This window comes from Saimiri boliviensis, chromosome 12 (assembly GCF_048565385.1).
Source record: "Saimiri boliviensis isolate mSaiBol1 chromosome 12, mSaiBol1.pri, whole genome shotgun sequence".
Classification (NCBI taxonomy): domain Eukaryota; kingdom Metazoa; phylum Chordata; class Mammalia; order Primates; family Cebidae; genus Saimiri; species Saimiri boliviensis.
Genome location: NC_133460.1, coordinates 39,878,960 through 39,891,369, shown reverse-complemented (window position 1 = coordinate 39,891,369; position 12,410 = coordinate 39,878,960). Strand labels below are relative to the sequence as shown.

At 39.6% G+C, this 12,410-nt stretch overlaps 1 protein-coding gene across 5 annotated transcripts in view; it reads left to right on the top strand.

Annotated features, from left to right (window-relative positions):
- Nucleotides 1-12,410, top strand: part of ANK3 (ankyrin 3) — a 698,348-nt gene that overhangs the window by 533,739 nt on the left and 152,199 nt on the right. For all 5 annotated transcript variants that reach the window (XM_074382261.1, XM_074382265.1, XM_074382263.1 and 2 more), the window contains 2 exons: nt 2,513-2,710; nt 8,049-8,147. In XM_074382261.1, coding sequence (XP_074238362.1) covers nt 2,513-2,710; nt 8,049-8,147 — 297 coding nt within the window. The remainder of the gene's footprint in view (nt 1-2,512; nt 2,711-8,048; nt 8,148-12,410) is intronic.

The window sequence follows — 12,410 nt, the reverse complement described above, 5'->3', positions numbered from 1 at the left end:
TTCTCTCTCTCTCTCTCTCTCTCTCTCTCTCTGCTGCCCAGGCTGGTCTCAAGCTCCTGGGCTCCAGTGATCCTCCTGCCTCAGCCTCTAAAGTAGCTGAGACTATAGGCATGCACCACCAAGCCTGGCTGCTGCAGCTCTCTTAATTAAAAAAAAACATTTTATGACATAGGATTCTTTTTGGTGGAATTAGAAATAAACAAGAAGATTTTCAAGTGTGAGAGGATCTTCAGCTGCATTACCTTGGTTAGGGGTTGAGAAATGACTAACCTGAAGATTATGTCAATAGCAAAAGCAAAAAGAGAGAAGATGCATGATAAGAAGCTAAATTCTGAGTTTGTCTTGCCATTACCACTCTAAGTAGTTAGGTTAGTGTTAGACACATTGACTAATTATATTTCCTATTTTTGTGCTGCTTTGTGAATTTTCACTTTTACGCTGGGGTGCTGGGGAGGTGAAACAGCTCACCCACTCCTGTCACTCATTGTAGCATTGGACTCAGACCAAAGCTCTGCATTTGGCTCTAAGGGCATTGGTCTCTGAAGGGTGTGTCCCAGCAGAGGGCCAAATGCTTCTCAGGGCAGCTGGGGTTTCCAGACGGCAATAGGTCAAAATTAAAAATAGGGATATAAAATCTTTCACCCTTGCTCATCCAGTTTAGCAGAGGCTCGTTTCAGAAGAGTCTAGAAGTGGCATTTCCACTTTCATGGGTTGATATAAGGGTTTGTCAAGTGAGGAATGCTGTTGGATTTTGACATGCCAGTGACTTAAATGTGAGGGTCATTGCAGCAGGATGGCTGAGTACTGAGTGCCGCAGCTCCTAAAATCCCTCTGTGTTGTTTCTGATTCTTCCACATGACTCAAAAAGAGATTGTGAATGATCCATTGTCCAGATACGGATCATACTTCCAAATATAAATTTATAGATTCTGTTTTCCTTCTATAAATATTCCTATCCATGGAAAAATTCTAATTTGTCATTGGCATATTTTATATACTCAGATTCATGTCCATGTCAAAGTGGAATCTTGCCCTTCTTATAAGTGACTAAACCAGGACAACATCCCCCAAAACTCTTTCTTGGGGCAGGAGAGCCCGATGGCTCCTGAGGCACAGCTGACTAACAGCTTATCAAGGGAGTCTTGATTGTCTGTCTCTGGGCAGCAGGGATCAGCCAGGAGAAGGATACCAGAATGTGCTGAAAGCTCTAGTACTGTTCATTCCAAATCTGAGGGTTCTTTTCTTCATGTCATTAATATATGTCAGTTATTATATATGAGGCACTAGAGAGATACAAAGCCAAATATAACACAATATGTGCCCCTTACAAATGCATATTTTAGTAGGAGGGGACAGATAAATTAACAAAAGAGTGTGCCACTAAATATCCCCAGGACTTTGATAAGAGTCAGTCAGGGCAAGGGTTGGGGCTGAGGCTTGAGTGGGAAGAAATAAAAAACTTCATGGAGGGTGTGACCCTTGAGCTGAATTTTCAGCTGACAGATGCTGGCTCCTGGGCATGTTGGGGAAAAGCATTCTTGCAGAGTAAGGCAAGACAGAGAAACGTGAGACTGTATTCTGTTTGGGGGACATGCAGGATGACAGACCAGCATGAAGGCAAGTTTTGCAATAGAAGTTAAAGGGCCAAATGACAAGAGATGACAGTGTCTTAATTTCCATGAAGTTGTTGGCAAAATTAAAAATTTCAACTCGTAAGCAATAGATGGCCACGAAAAGTGTTCTTCAAATAAAAGAATGAATGGCTCTGAACATGCCCTAATGATAACTTATTGTTAGTTGCTTCTTCCTCCTGTCCTCAATTTGAATAAAGCAAGTAATTATTGAGCATGTTGTAATGTAACTTCCTGTAAAAGGGAAATCTATATTCCTTTTGAAAAACCAATAATACTCTGACTCTTTTTGAATAAAGTATCCATATTAAATTATGTTTTCTGGCCAGGATTACAGGTGTCAGCTGCCACCATTCTGGCCGGGCGTGGTGGCTGACGCCTGTAATCCCAGCACTTTGGGAGGCTAGGGTGGGTGGATCACGAAGTCAGGAGTTCAAGACCAGCCTGGCCAATATGGTGAAACCCCAACTCTACTAAAAATACAAAAAAAAAAAAAAATTAACTGGGCGTGTGGTGGTGCGCCCCTGTAGTCCCAGCTGCTCGGGAGTCTGAGGCAAGAGAATTGCTTGAACCCGGGAAGTGGAAGTGGCAGTGAGCTGAGATTGCGCCACTGTACTCCAGTCTGGCAACAGAGGGAGACTCTGTCTCAAAAAATAAAAATAAATAAATCAGCAAATTATGTTTTCCCTACTTAGGAATGCCGGAGACATGAGCACACTATATTCACGGTACCACTTGGCTTACCAGTATTTGCCTACTTAATCATGATTTCTTAAGCAATTACAGAAAACCACTAGAAAGAGACATATACTATTTGAAAATGCACTGTGCACATTTTTATCTTGTTCCTGGGCATGTGACCAAGTGATTTGTGTTGACAGAATGGTTATACGCCACTGCACATCGCTGCCAAAAAGAACCAGATGGACATAGCGACAACTCTGCTGGAATATGGTGCTGATGCCAACGCAGTTACCCGGCAAGGAATCGCTTCCGTCCATCTCGCAGCACAGGAAGGGCACGTGGACATGGTGTCGTTGCTCCTCGGTAGAAACGCAAATGTGAACCTGAGCAATAAGGTAACCCACTTCTTTCTGGACAAAGCATGCGGCTCCCCAAAACCTCACGCCTCAGAAAGGTCACTGAGAACTCACAAAAGATCTGGGTCAAATATGATGTGTAAAGTGTCATAAAAGCTCTTTACCAAAGTGTTACTTAACAGAACAAAAATTTGGAAACACTCTGTTTAAACAATAAGAAAAATGGTAAATAGGCCAGTTGCTGTGGCTCACGCATTTAATTCCAGCTGTTTGGGAAGACAGGGTGGGTGGACTGCTTGAGCCCAGAAAATCGAGGCTGCTGTGAATTGTGATTAGTTCTTTATACTCCAGCCTGGGTGACAGAGTGAGATCCGATCTCCTTTTTTTTTTTTTTTTTTAAAGAGAGAGAGAGAAAGAAAGATAATGGTAAATAAATAATTAAGTCATGCAACTGAGTGTATGTGGAGGTGGGCTCTATAGACATGTAGCCATAAAAATGAAGTCCACAAAGTTTTTGTAATAACATAAAGTTCTGTTATAATGTTAATTCAAAGACCACCATTGTTACTTCACCACGACATAGCAAATAAGAAGTTGTAAATTGCAGCCCATTGCTCTATTCCACAAACATTTTTGCGCTCCTGCTCCTTGCTGATCGTTTTCAGTTCTAGGTTACAAAGAGAAATGGGAAGCATTGTTGCCTTCATGAGTTCATTTTAATAACAAATTTAGAGTAGCTATTTTATGGAGTAGATAGAAGTTGTTGGCCATTTTGAATAAACTTGTGAAGACTGTTCCTTAAACTCTTCAAACATCCATACCTTCATCTTTGATATCGTCATTATTCAGGAAGAAAAGACAAGAGTTTTGTCAAGCAAAGCAAAAGTTCAGCCCACAATTAACTAGAAACATGTTAATGAAGTTACTGCCTTTCGCTGTATGTATCAAAGAATTTGGATTTGCTGAATTGCTCACTAAGTTTTGCCCAAAACACGAGATAAGTGTTTCTAAGTCTTAGATAATGGGAAACCATGCAAAAGGGCCCTCAGATTCCTGATAACCTCCACTCTCTGGCATGTAGCTTCTCTTCTACCTGCTGGGTGTGGGCATAGCTGTGACATTTCTCAGCCCTAGCTCAGATATTGGAGTAGAGTTTCAAAACAGCGATAGTCGGCCGGGCACGGTGGCTCAAGCCTGTAATCCCAGCACTTTGGGAGGCCGAGGCGGGTGGATCACGAGGTCAAGAGATCGAGACCATCCTAGTCAACATGGTGAAACCCCGTCTCTACTAAAAATACAAAAAAATTAGCTGGGCATGGTGGCGCGTGCCTGTAATCCCAGCTACTCAGGAGGCTGAGGCAGGAGAATTGCCTGAACCCAGGAGGCGGAGGTTGCGGTGAGCCGAGATCACGCCATTGCACTCCAGCCTGGGTAACAAGAGTGAAACTCCATCTCAAAAAAAAAAAAAAAAAAAAAAAAAACAGCGATTGTCTTATGTTGCAAAAACAAGTAATTTAAATACTTTTAACACGTGTACCTGTGTTTTGAAATCACAGAGTTTGAATCCTAAGTTGTATTCTCCTGAACTGTGTCATTTAGGCAAGTTAAATGACCTCTCTGAGCCTCAGTTTTGTCCTGTAGGAAGTGTTGTAGATTGTAGATAACAATACTGACTTCACTCCAGTGAGATAACATTCAGCACCATTTTTTAAGTAGGAAAAAATAGTTTTTTTAGTTTTGGAGCTTTTACAATTTTGCAAAGAGTTTACTCCATACTAATCTGAATTCTCAAGGTATTATTCAACAAATTCCATACCCCAAAAGACATACACAGGAGACCAGAGATATCTTTTTTTGGTTTTAGTATTGTGAAATATTTTTCGGTCATTACAGAGCAAACACATTCTTTTAATTTTATTTTTTTCTTGTTAAACATTCATTTTAGGAGTACATGTCTCAGCGTTAATGGGACTCACAAAGCAATTTCAAATAGTCATTATAGTTAAGATTTGTTTGACCCTTTGAATTTTCTACAGTTTTATATACCAATTTAGAGACCAGAATTTTAATGGCTTGTTACAAAGCTCAACTTGTCTTTATGACAAAGAGGACCTTGCGTTTCTCAAATTGAAGCACATGCTGGTATATATTAGAGTGTATTTTCTCTTGTGAGCCCATAATATTGTATTTCAGCAGTTCTTCCAGAAACAATGTAATACTATCACAATTGGTTTCAATTGAATATTTTCAGTAGGTTTGATACCAAACTGTAGTGTGATTGACTTTGTTTCTTTAAGATCCTGCAGCCAACTAGTACGATATATACCCAGCCTGAATTCACCTTAGACTCAGAGAATGATTTTACACTAAAAATATTTAGGGCAAAAATTTTCTCAGTGCTTGCTTTAGTAGAGTGGAAATTAACAAAAGAAATTCTGAAAACCCGAAGACGTACAGTAAACCAGGGAAACCTAGAAATTTCTGGCTACCTTCCTGAATAAATGATACACAAGCAGAGATATTCCTAAGGGAATTTTTAAAAATCAGCTGGCTTTTCATTAGCATGTTGAACCTCAGGAACTTTGGAGAACTTTTAATACTTTTAACTTTCAGCTTATCATTAGAAACGATCTAATGAGAAAGCATTTGTAAATCCTTGCCTCCTTTCTCCATTGTCATTTTCGGTATAAAGTACTAAATATGCCCTGACATGAAAACAGAAAAGCAGCGCAACTTTTTATTATTCAGTAAGAAACTCTCTCTGTTTTTGTCAGATTTTTCCCGAGCTGCCAGTGTTTTAAGCATCCATTCCTCACTGTCCCCTCCTCCCTGCTCCTGCCTACCCGTCCCTCTTCTCATATAACACGACATTTTATTTCCTTGCTATAAAGTAACTATTAAAAGAAAGATTTAGCTTTCATAATTTATGTTGAAGTAAACACTTTATTGTTTCTGCTTTCTTTTTTCTTCCTAGTAACCAGCACTTTCCCGGTACTTTTAAGGAAAAACGATCATGGACCCCAAGTTACTGCTGAAGTGCTAGTGTTCCATTGGATTCAGTTTTGCTTTTGATGTTCCTATTTTCCCATATAGGTTTTGCAGACCCCATGGCTATATTTTTTATACAACTGAAAGAATATTAAACGGAGCCGTTGCTATTTTAATTTGATGTTTCCTCTGTTTCAAATAAATGCCATTTTTAAAGTGAGCAATGGTTAAAACGCCATAGAAGATTAACAGGTAACTTCTGAACTCAAACAGGGCTGTGGTTACCTTCATCCTGTTTTTTTTAAAATCTTTGAAATCATAACCACAAATGTAAAAATGAAATGTTATTTATATAACATCCCGTTCTACCTAAGAAGACAGTTTAATTTTTTTTCTCTGATTTAATCAATGAATAGGTGGATTAGATGTGAGGTGCTAGACATTGGTTATATAAAAATTAGAGATACAATACTTGCCTCAACAAGCTCACAATGGTTGAAGAAGACAAGCAGGAAAACAGAATTTAAATGCAGGATTATGATTTTTTTAATAGAGGTGAGAACAAAGTAGGTTTGCACGTAAATGTAATAACTCGGCCCTTTAGTGAAACAAGAAGAGAAGAGGCCAGCAAGGCCTGAAGTGACTCCATGCAGTAAATGGGTCTGCCATGTGAGCAGCAGGCACCTGGGCACGGGAGCATGAGAGGACAGCACCCGCCCACAACACATTTCTCAGTCTTTGCTGAGAGCTACTCAGTAAAGTATCCTCAGTGCCGAGAGTCTCAAACTTAGAAAAGGTGACCATGACACTCACAAAATGTTATGGCTGACAATTTTATATCCTCTAAAGTAGAACGTGGAACATTGTTCTGTGATGAGGTCAGGGTTTGGGTGGTGCCAGTTTGGGCCCTGGCTTATTTTTGTTGAATTTCAAGCGAATACATCAGTCCTCCTTTTCCCATTTCCCCTTTATTCAGTTTGAGTGAGCTTCCTCCAAAATTCTATAAACATTATTAAAAAGTCCCAGCTTGATTCTCTCTGAGTTCCATAATTGCTCTAATGGAATAGCAACCCCTGAATAAGTAACGTTTCACATCTAGAAGGCTCCGTGCTCTTCCTGAAACTGCCTTTAGTTCCCTCCTTTCCTCTGACAAATAGGACAGGCTGATGTTTTCATTGAACAGATACTAGAGAGGGGGGAAGACGTCCAGGATTAAGATACTAACTTCTGTGCTTATAATGGGTGAAAGCAAAAAATCTGAAAGCACTTACACCAACTCACTTTCTCTGAAATATTATTTTGAAAATGCTTTACAATTTACAAAGATTTTTTTAAAACCAGAGTATAGTCTTAGTAATATTTTTCCTGGTCATGAGAGCAGCCATGTGTTCTGCAAATTTTCTAATAGGGTTAGTTTCAAATACTGTATCAGCCTTGTTAAACCCATGCATCATCTAAATGGCCTGGAAAGTCTCATGATCTAGCATTCACAATACATTTCATAGGCGATCTTTCCTACCAAGAGTGATATACAGAAAATATTCATCAGACCATGGGGATTAATATGGAGAAAATATCAGCATATGTCAGTGTTCACTTTGTAAACAGATACCATTTAAATAAGTTTTGCTAAAGCTAGTGCCATTGGTGATATATTAAAACTCTTGCATAATTTTGTAAAAAAAAAAGTCTAATTTTTGGAGATGCACACTGAAGTGTATGAGGGAAGATTATAATGTCTAGATTTGTTTTAATACTGCCATGAAGAAACAAATGAAAAGGAAAAGAGGAGTAGATGAAATGAATATAGGAAAACTTTGATAATGGCTTAGTCTGTGGTAAGTATACAAGGCTCACTCCATTTCTTACACTTTTGAATATGCCTACAATTTTTCATGTAGCCTACAGATAGTAATGTTGCCACAGTGCTAATAGAGTATAACATCTATCTATCTATCTATCTATCTATCTACCTACCTACCTACCTATCTACCTATCTACTTATTTTGAGACAGGGTTCGTCGACTCCTGTCACCCAGGCTGAGTGCAATGGCTCTATGTCAACTCACTGCAACCTCCACTTACTGGGCTCAAGCAGTTCTCCTGCCTTAGCCTCCCAAGTAGCTGGGACTACAGGTGCATGTCACCACACCTGGCTAATTTTTGTAGAGACGGGAGCCTTGCCATGTTGCCCAAGCTGGTCTCGAATTCATGGGCTCAAGTGATCCACCTGCCTCGGCCTCCGAAGCATAGAGATTTATTCCACAGTTTTTTTAAACATAGAAATTCTTGGCTTACCACCTTAGAATTCACAAATGGTTTCTCAAACATGACTTTGTGTGTGACATTCCTTCCTGTAAGATGACTGTGCACTTTGAATCTTTTGCAGAGTGGCCTGACCCCACTCCACCTGGCTGCTCAAGAGGATAGAGTGAATGTGGCAGAAGTCCTCGTAAACCAAGGAGCTCACGTGGACGCCCAGACGAAGGTATAGCCCCTCCTTTTCTACACAGAAAAGAATGTGTCCATTTGGTGACTGCTGTAAGGAAGAAACCATAATTGTATCAGGAGAACAAACCCTTTAATCATCTCTTTTCTATGTGGTATTTTAAATGTATGTGCAAGAGAGCAAGACTCTGTCTCAAAAAAAAAAATAAAATAAAATAAAATAAATGTGTGTTTATGCAAGGGACACTAAAGTCTCTGTTTGCCATATTCCAGGGACTTTTATCTTTAACGGCCTAGGTACTTTATCCTAGCTGCATAGCAATTTCCCTCATCTTAATGCTGTTGAGCCTCCTTATAACAGATACATTCTCCAGGGGCAGAGTGTGAAAGCTTTTACCTTTCTTAGTTTTTGTGATGGATTTTTAAAATGCTGACAAATAGACAAATAGAAAAACTTATAATTTGTGACCTCTACATTCGTTCAGCATGATTTATGCAACAGGATAAATTAAGGCTTCTTTAATTATTACTCACTTGCTAAATTCCTTATAGTTTGTGTGGTCAGGCGTGCGTTCTTCGTCTCGCAGACAAATAGCTCTCATTTCAAAAAGAAAACAAAATTGCTGATTAATCTAAATGCCACAGTTCAAACACAGAAAAAAAAAAGGATTTTTTATGTTATCATCAAAGATATAGCTTCACATTAATCACATTTCTCTGAAAATTGTTTTAGATGCTTAATTTTGTTATTTCTTCATATCAGATTTGTGTTATCTACTCTAACATATGTTTTCTCTCTACATGCCGTTTTTGACATGAAAAATAATGACTACTAAATATTGTGAATAAAATATTTATATATAATATAGGTAGGTTCTGAGGTATATGGACATATTGAAGTTATTAGTAATACAGAAATAGTACCCCAAATTAGACAGGTAAAAGGGTATTGAAGGCACCGAAATGCGACTGAAATGAGACTGAATTTAACTTATTTTCTTTATGTTGCTTGAATACTTTCATCAGGAAATAATTCTCAACTTTGGAAATTTTCAACTTCATAGCAAATGTCTTCACTCCATATTGCCTTATTTACACACACACACACACACACAGAGAGAGAGAGAGAGAGAGAGAGAGAGGGAGAGACAGAGAGAGAGAGAGAGAGAGAGATTTTAACACTTTATTAGGTTCTCTCTCCTCCTTATAGATATAAAACTCTAGAAGGCAAGGTCTGGGTCAAGTTTCTCCACATTTTTCTACCCTAGCACATCCAAGACATGCCCTACAATTCAGCCAGGGAGCACGGGGGGATTCTCAAGGCCGGTTGCGGGAGGACAGAAAGAAGTGCTGCGCTCCCTCCATCTGTTTCCCATTTGCACACACAGCCCCTCGATGTAGGAATCTCAGGGCTTCAGGGCTCTGCCGCGGTTTCCTCCTAACCCAGCCTAACTCAGGTCCCAATTGGCAGTCATTTTTTCTCCCAGAGGGAGTCTCACTCTGTCACCCAGGCTAGAGTGTTGGCTCGCTGCAACTTCCACCTCAAGGATTCAAGCAATTCTCCTGCCGTAGCCTCCCAAGTAGCTGGAACTATAGGCATGGACCACCATGGCTGGCTAATTTTTGTTTTTTTTTTAGTAGAGACAGGTTTTTGCCGTGTTGGCCAGGCTGGTCTCAAACTCCAGACCTCGGGCGATCCACCCACTTTGGACTCTCAGAGTGCCGGGATTACAGGCACGAGCCATGGCACCTGGCCACGGATTGTACTCCGTATAATATCTTGAGGCATGTAACCTTTCCCACCCTTTACAAGTGGAGGAGAACATCTCACTTCAAAAAGCATCTCTCTGTCCTTTACAAGCTCTTTTCCTTTCCTTTCTCTTCTCTGCAAAGGTCACAGCCACCGAAAGGAAGTAAAGCCATGATTGCCCCCATAATTGGAGCACAGCAGAAGTGCCCATAGATGGCTTGCATTTGCTGCTTAATTTTGTGAATAAGGAGTTTCTTGTATCCCATGAATGTTCACTTTCTCACTGGTAAAGAAGACATCCCCAAGCAGCCCATAGGTGGGATTCAAGCAGACCATTCAACACGCTGGCTTACATGAAAAGATAATTAACAATAATAAAACTATCAAGTCCTCTTCTCTCGGATAAGACTAGAAAATCCTAGTAACAGCCTTTGTGGTTCCCTCTCCCCGGCACCCCTCCAGTTTGCCGACCCTTTATACCCCACCCACCTTTTGCATTGCAAGTTTGCTAAATGAGTTTAAACTAAATTGTGCCACAGGGTTTAATAATCAGTGTTGATAGAGAGGAAGCCCCTACCTTTGCTTTTTAGAAGGATAATGTCCGGAAGCATTTTATTTAGTCCACCCCTGAAAGGCACTGATTCTTAGAGGGCACTGATTAGGGATCAGGAGTTACATTTGATTTCTTTAAATGTGTGTCAAAGCATAAAAAGCTTTGAGAACTTACGTGAGACTTACTCATTTCACATTCATTTATGGGTTTCCTACTGGTCACCAAATTCTTACCTGGGGGATGTATTTCTTATCCATATAGAATTCATAGTTTAGAGAGCAAAATACATAGTATTATACTAATAAAGTCATCATCATCATAAAATAGAACAATGTATTACCCACTTTCTCTGTGCCAGGTACTATTCTAAGTGCTTTGTATTTATTATTTTAATTCCTACCGCTGCTCTATGAGGCTGGTAAAATTAGCATCCTCATTTTACAGATGAGGAAACTGAGGCACAGAAAAATTAATTACACAAGTTCCCAAAGCTAATTTTTACAAAGCCTGATTTTGACCATGTGTCTGTATCTAGAAATATACATATAATTTTAGAGTATTAGGTAATAACTACTTTTTTGACAAAGGAAGGTAGGATAGAGGAAACTAAAGCTGATTCGGTATCATGGGAACATGAGAAAAAAATGGGGATTATGTCTTAAGATATTGCCAGAAAATTAAGAAGATCTCAGAGGGCCTTAATGTGACAGGCTAAGCTGTTCAGCTCTTTATCCTGTTTGCGCTGAGAAGCCACTGAAGGTTTTAAACACAAACGTGATAAGATCAACAATCTGCTTTACAAAGATCCTGGGAAACAATGCAAAGAATAAGTTGATTATAAAGCTTAGAGCAGGGGCAGTTAGGCTATTGTGAGGTCCAAATAAAGAATAAAGAAGGCCTCAACTAAGTGGCAGATAAGACATTGAGGAACAGGAGAGAAATTTGAGAAATAATTAAAAGATATACAGACAGTTAAGATTTGAAGATCATTTGTGTAGGGGGACTGAGGAGAAGCTAATGGGTGGAATTCAGGATGAAACTGAGGATCTGACCTGTGTAACTGGGTGATCACAAGTACCATTCAATGAGACAGGGAATAAAGGAGATGAAACGATGAGTTTTTATTGGGTGTGTTGAATCATAGATTACCTAGGGGCGATTCAAGTAGGAAAATTCAATAAATGACTCATTTATTGATCTGGACGCAGGAAAGGATGGTTGGACGAAAGATGGAGATTTGGGAATCATCGGAATAAATGCATTTGCTGACACTGTGAAAGTAGATGTGATCCTCAAGGAAAAGTGTGGTACAAACCAAAGACAAAACCCTTGGGATCAACTCCATTTTACAATGGATGGAGAAGGTGGAAGAGGGCCCTGTCCAAAGGTAGAAGAGAAATCAGGAAAGAATATGACAGGGCTGTCAAACTATTAAAAACTGTCAAGGTGTTTCAGATAAGAGAAGCTCCAGGTACATGCATGCCATGCATGGATGAGCACTTGGGATATTAAAAAGCAATTTGTCTAGAATAGTAGGGATTGTGAAATGTAGGGAGAATGGGATAGAACAGTGAGTGAAGATTATTTTTTTCAAGAAGTTTAGTTTTGAAAGGATAGAAACCTAGAAAAAAGGAGAGAAATTTGAAAGGAATGATTTTTGTTTCTAAGATGGGAACATGAAAATATGTCTGTAAGCTGAGATGAGCCTGCCATAAGAAAGAAAAATGGTTAGCAAAATTATAAGGGGTATCAGAAGTGGGATAGGCTGAGCCAGAGTTGAAATGACCATTTCTTTTTCTTATTTATTATGATGATTTTTTTTGAGATGGGGTCTCGCTCTGTTGCGCAGGCTGGAGTACACAAGCACGATCATGGCTCATTGCAGCATCAACTTCCCAGGGTCAAGTAATTGTCCCACCTCAGCCTCCTGAGTAGCTGGGACTACAAGCACATGCCGCCGCCCCTCGGCTAATTTTTATTCGTATTTTTAGTAGAAACAG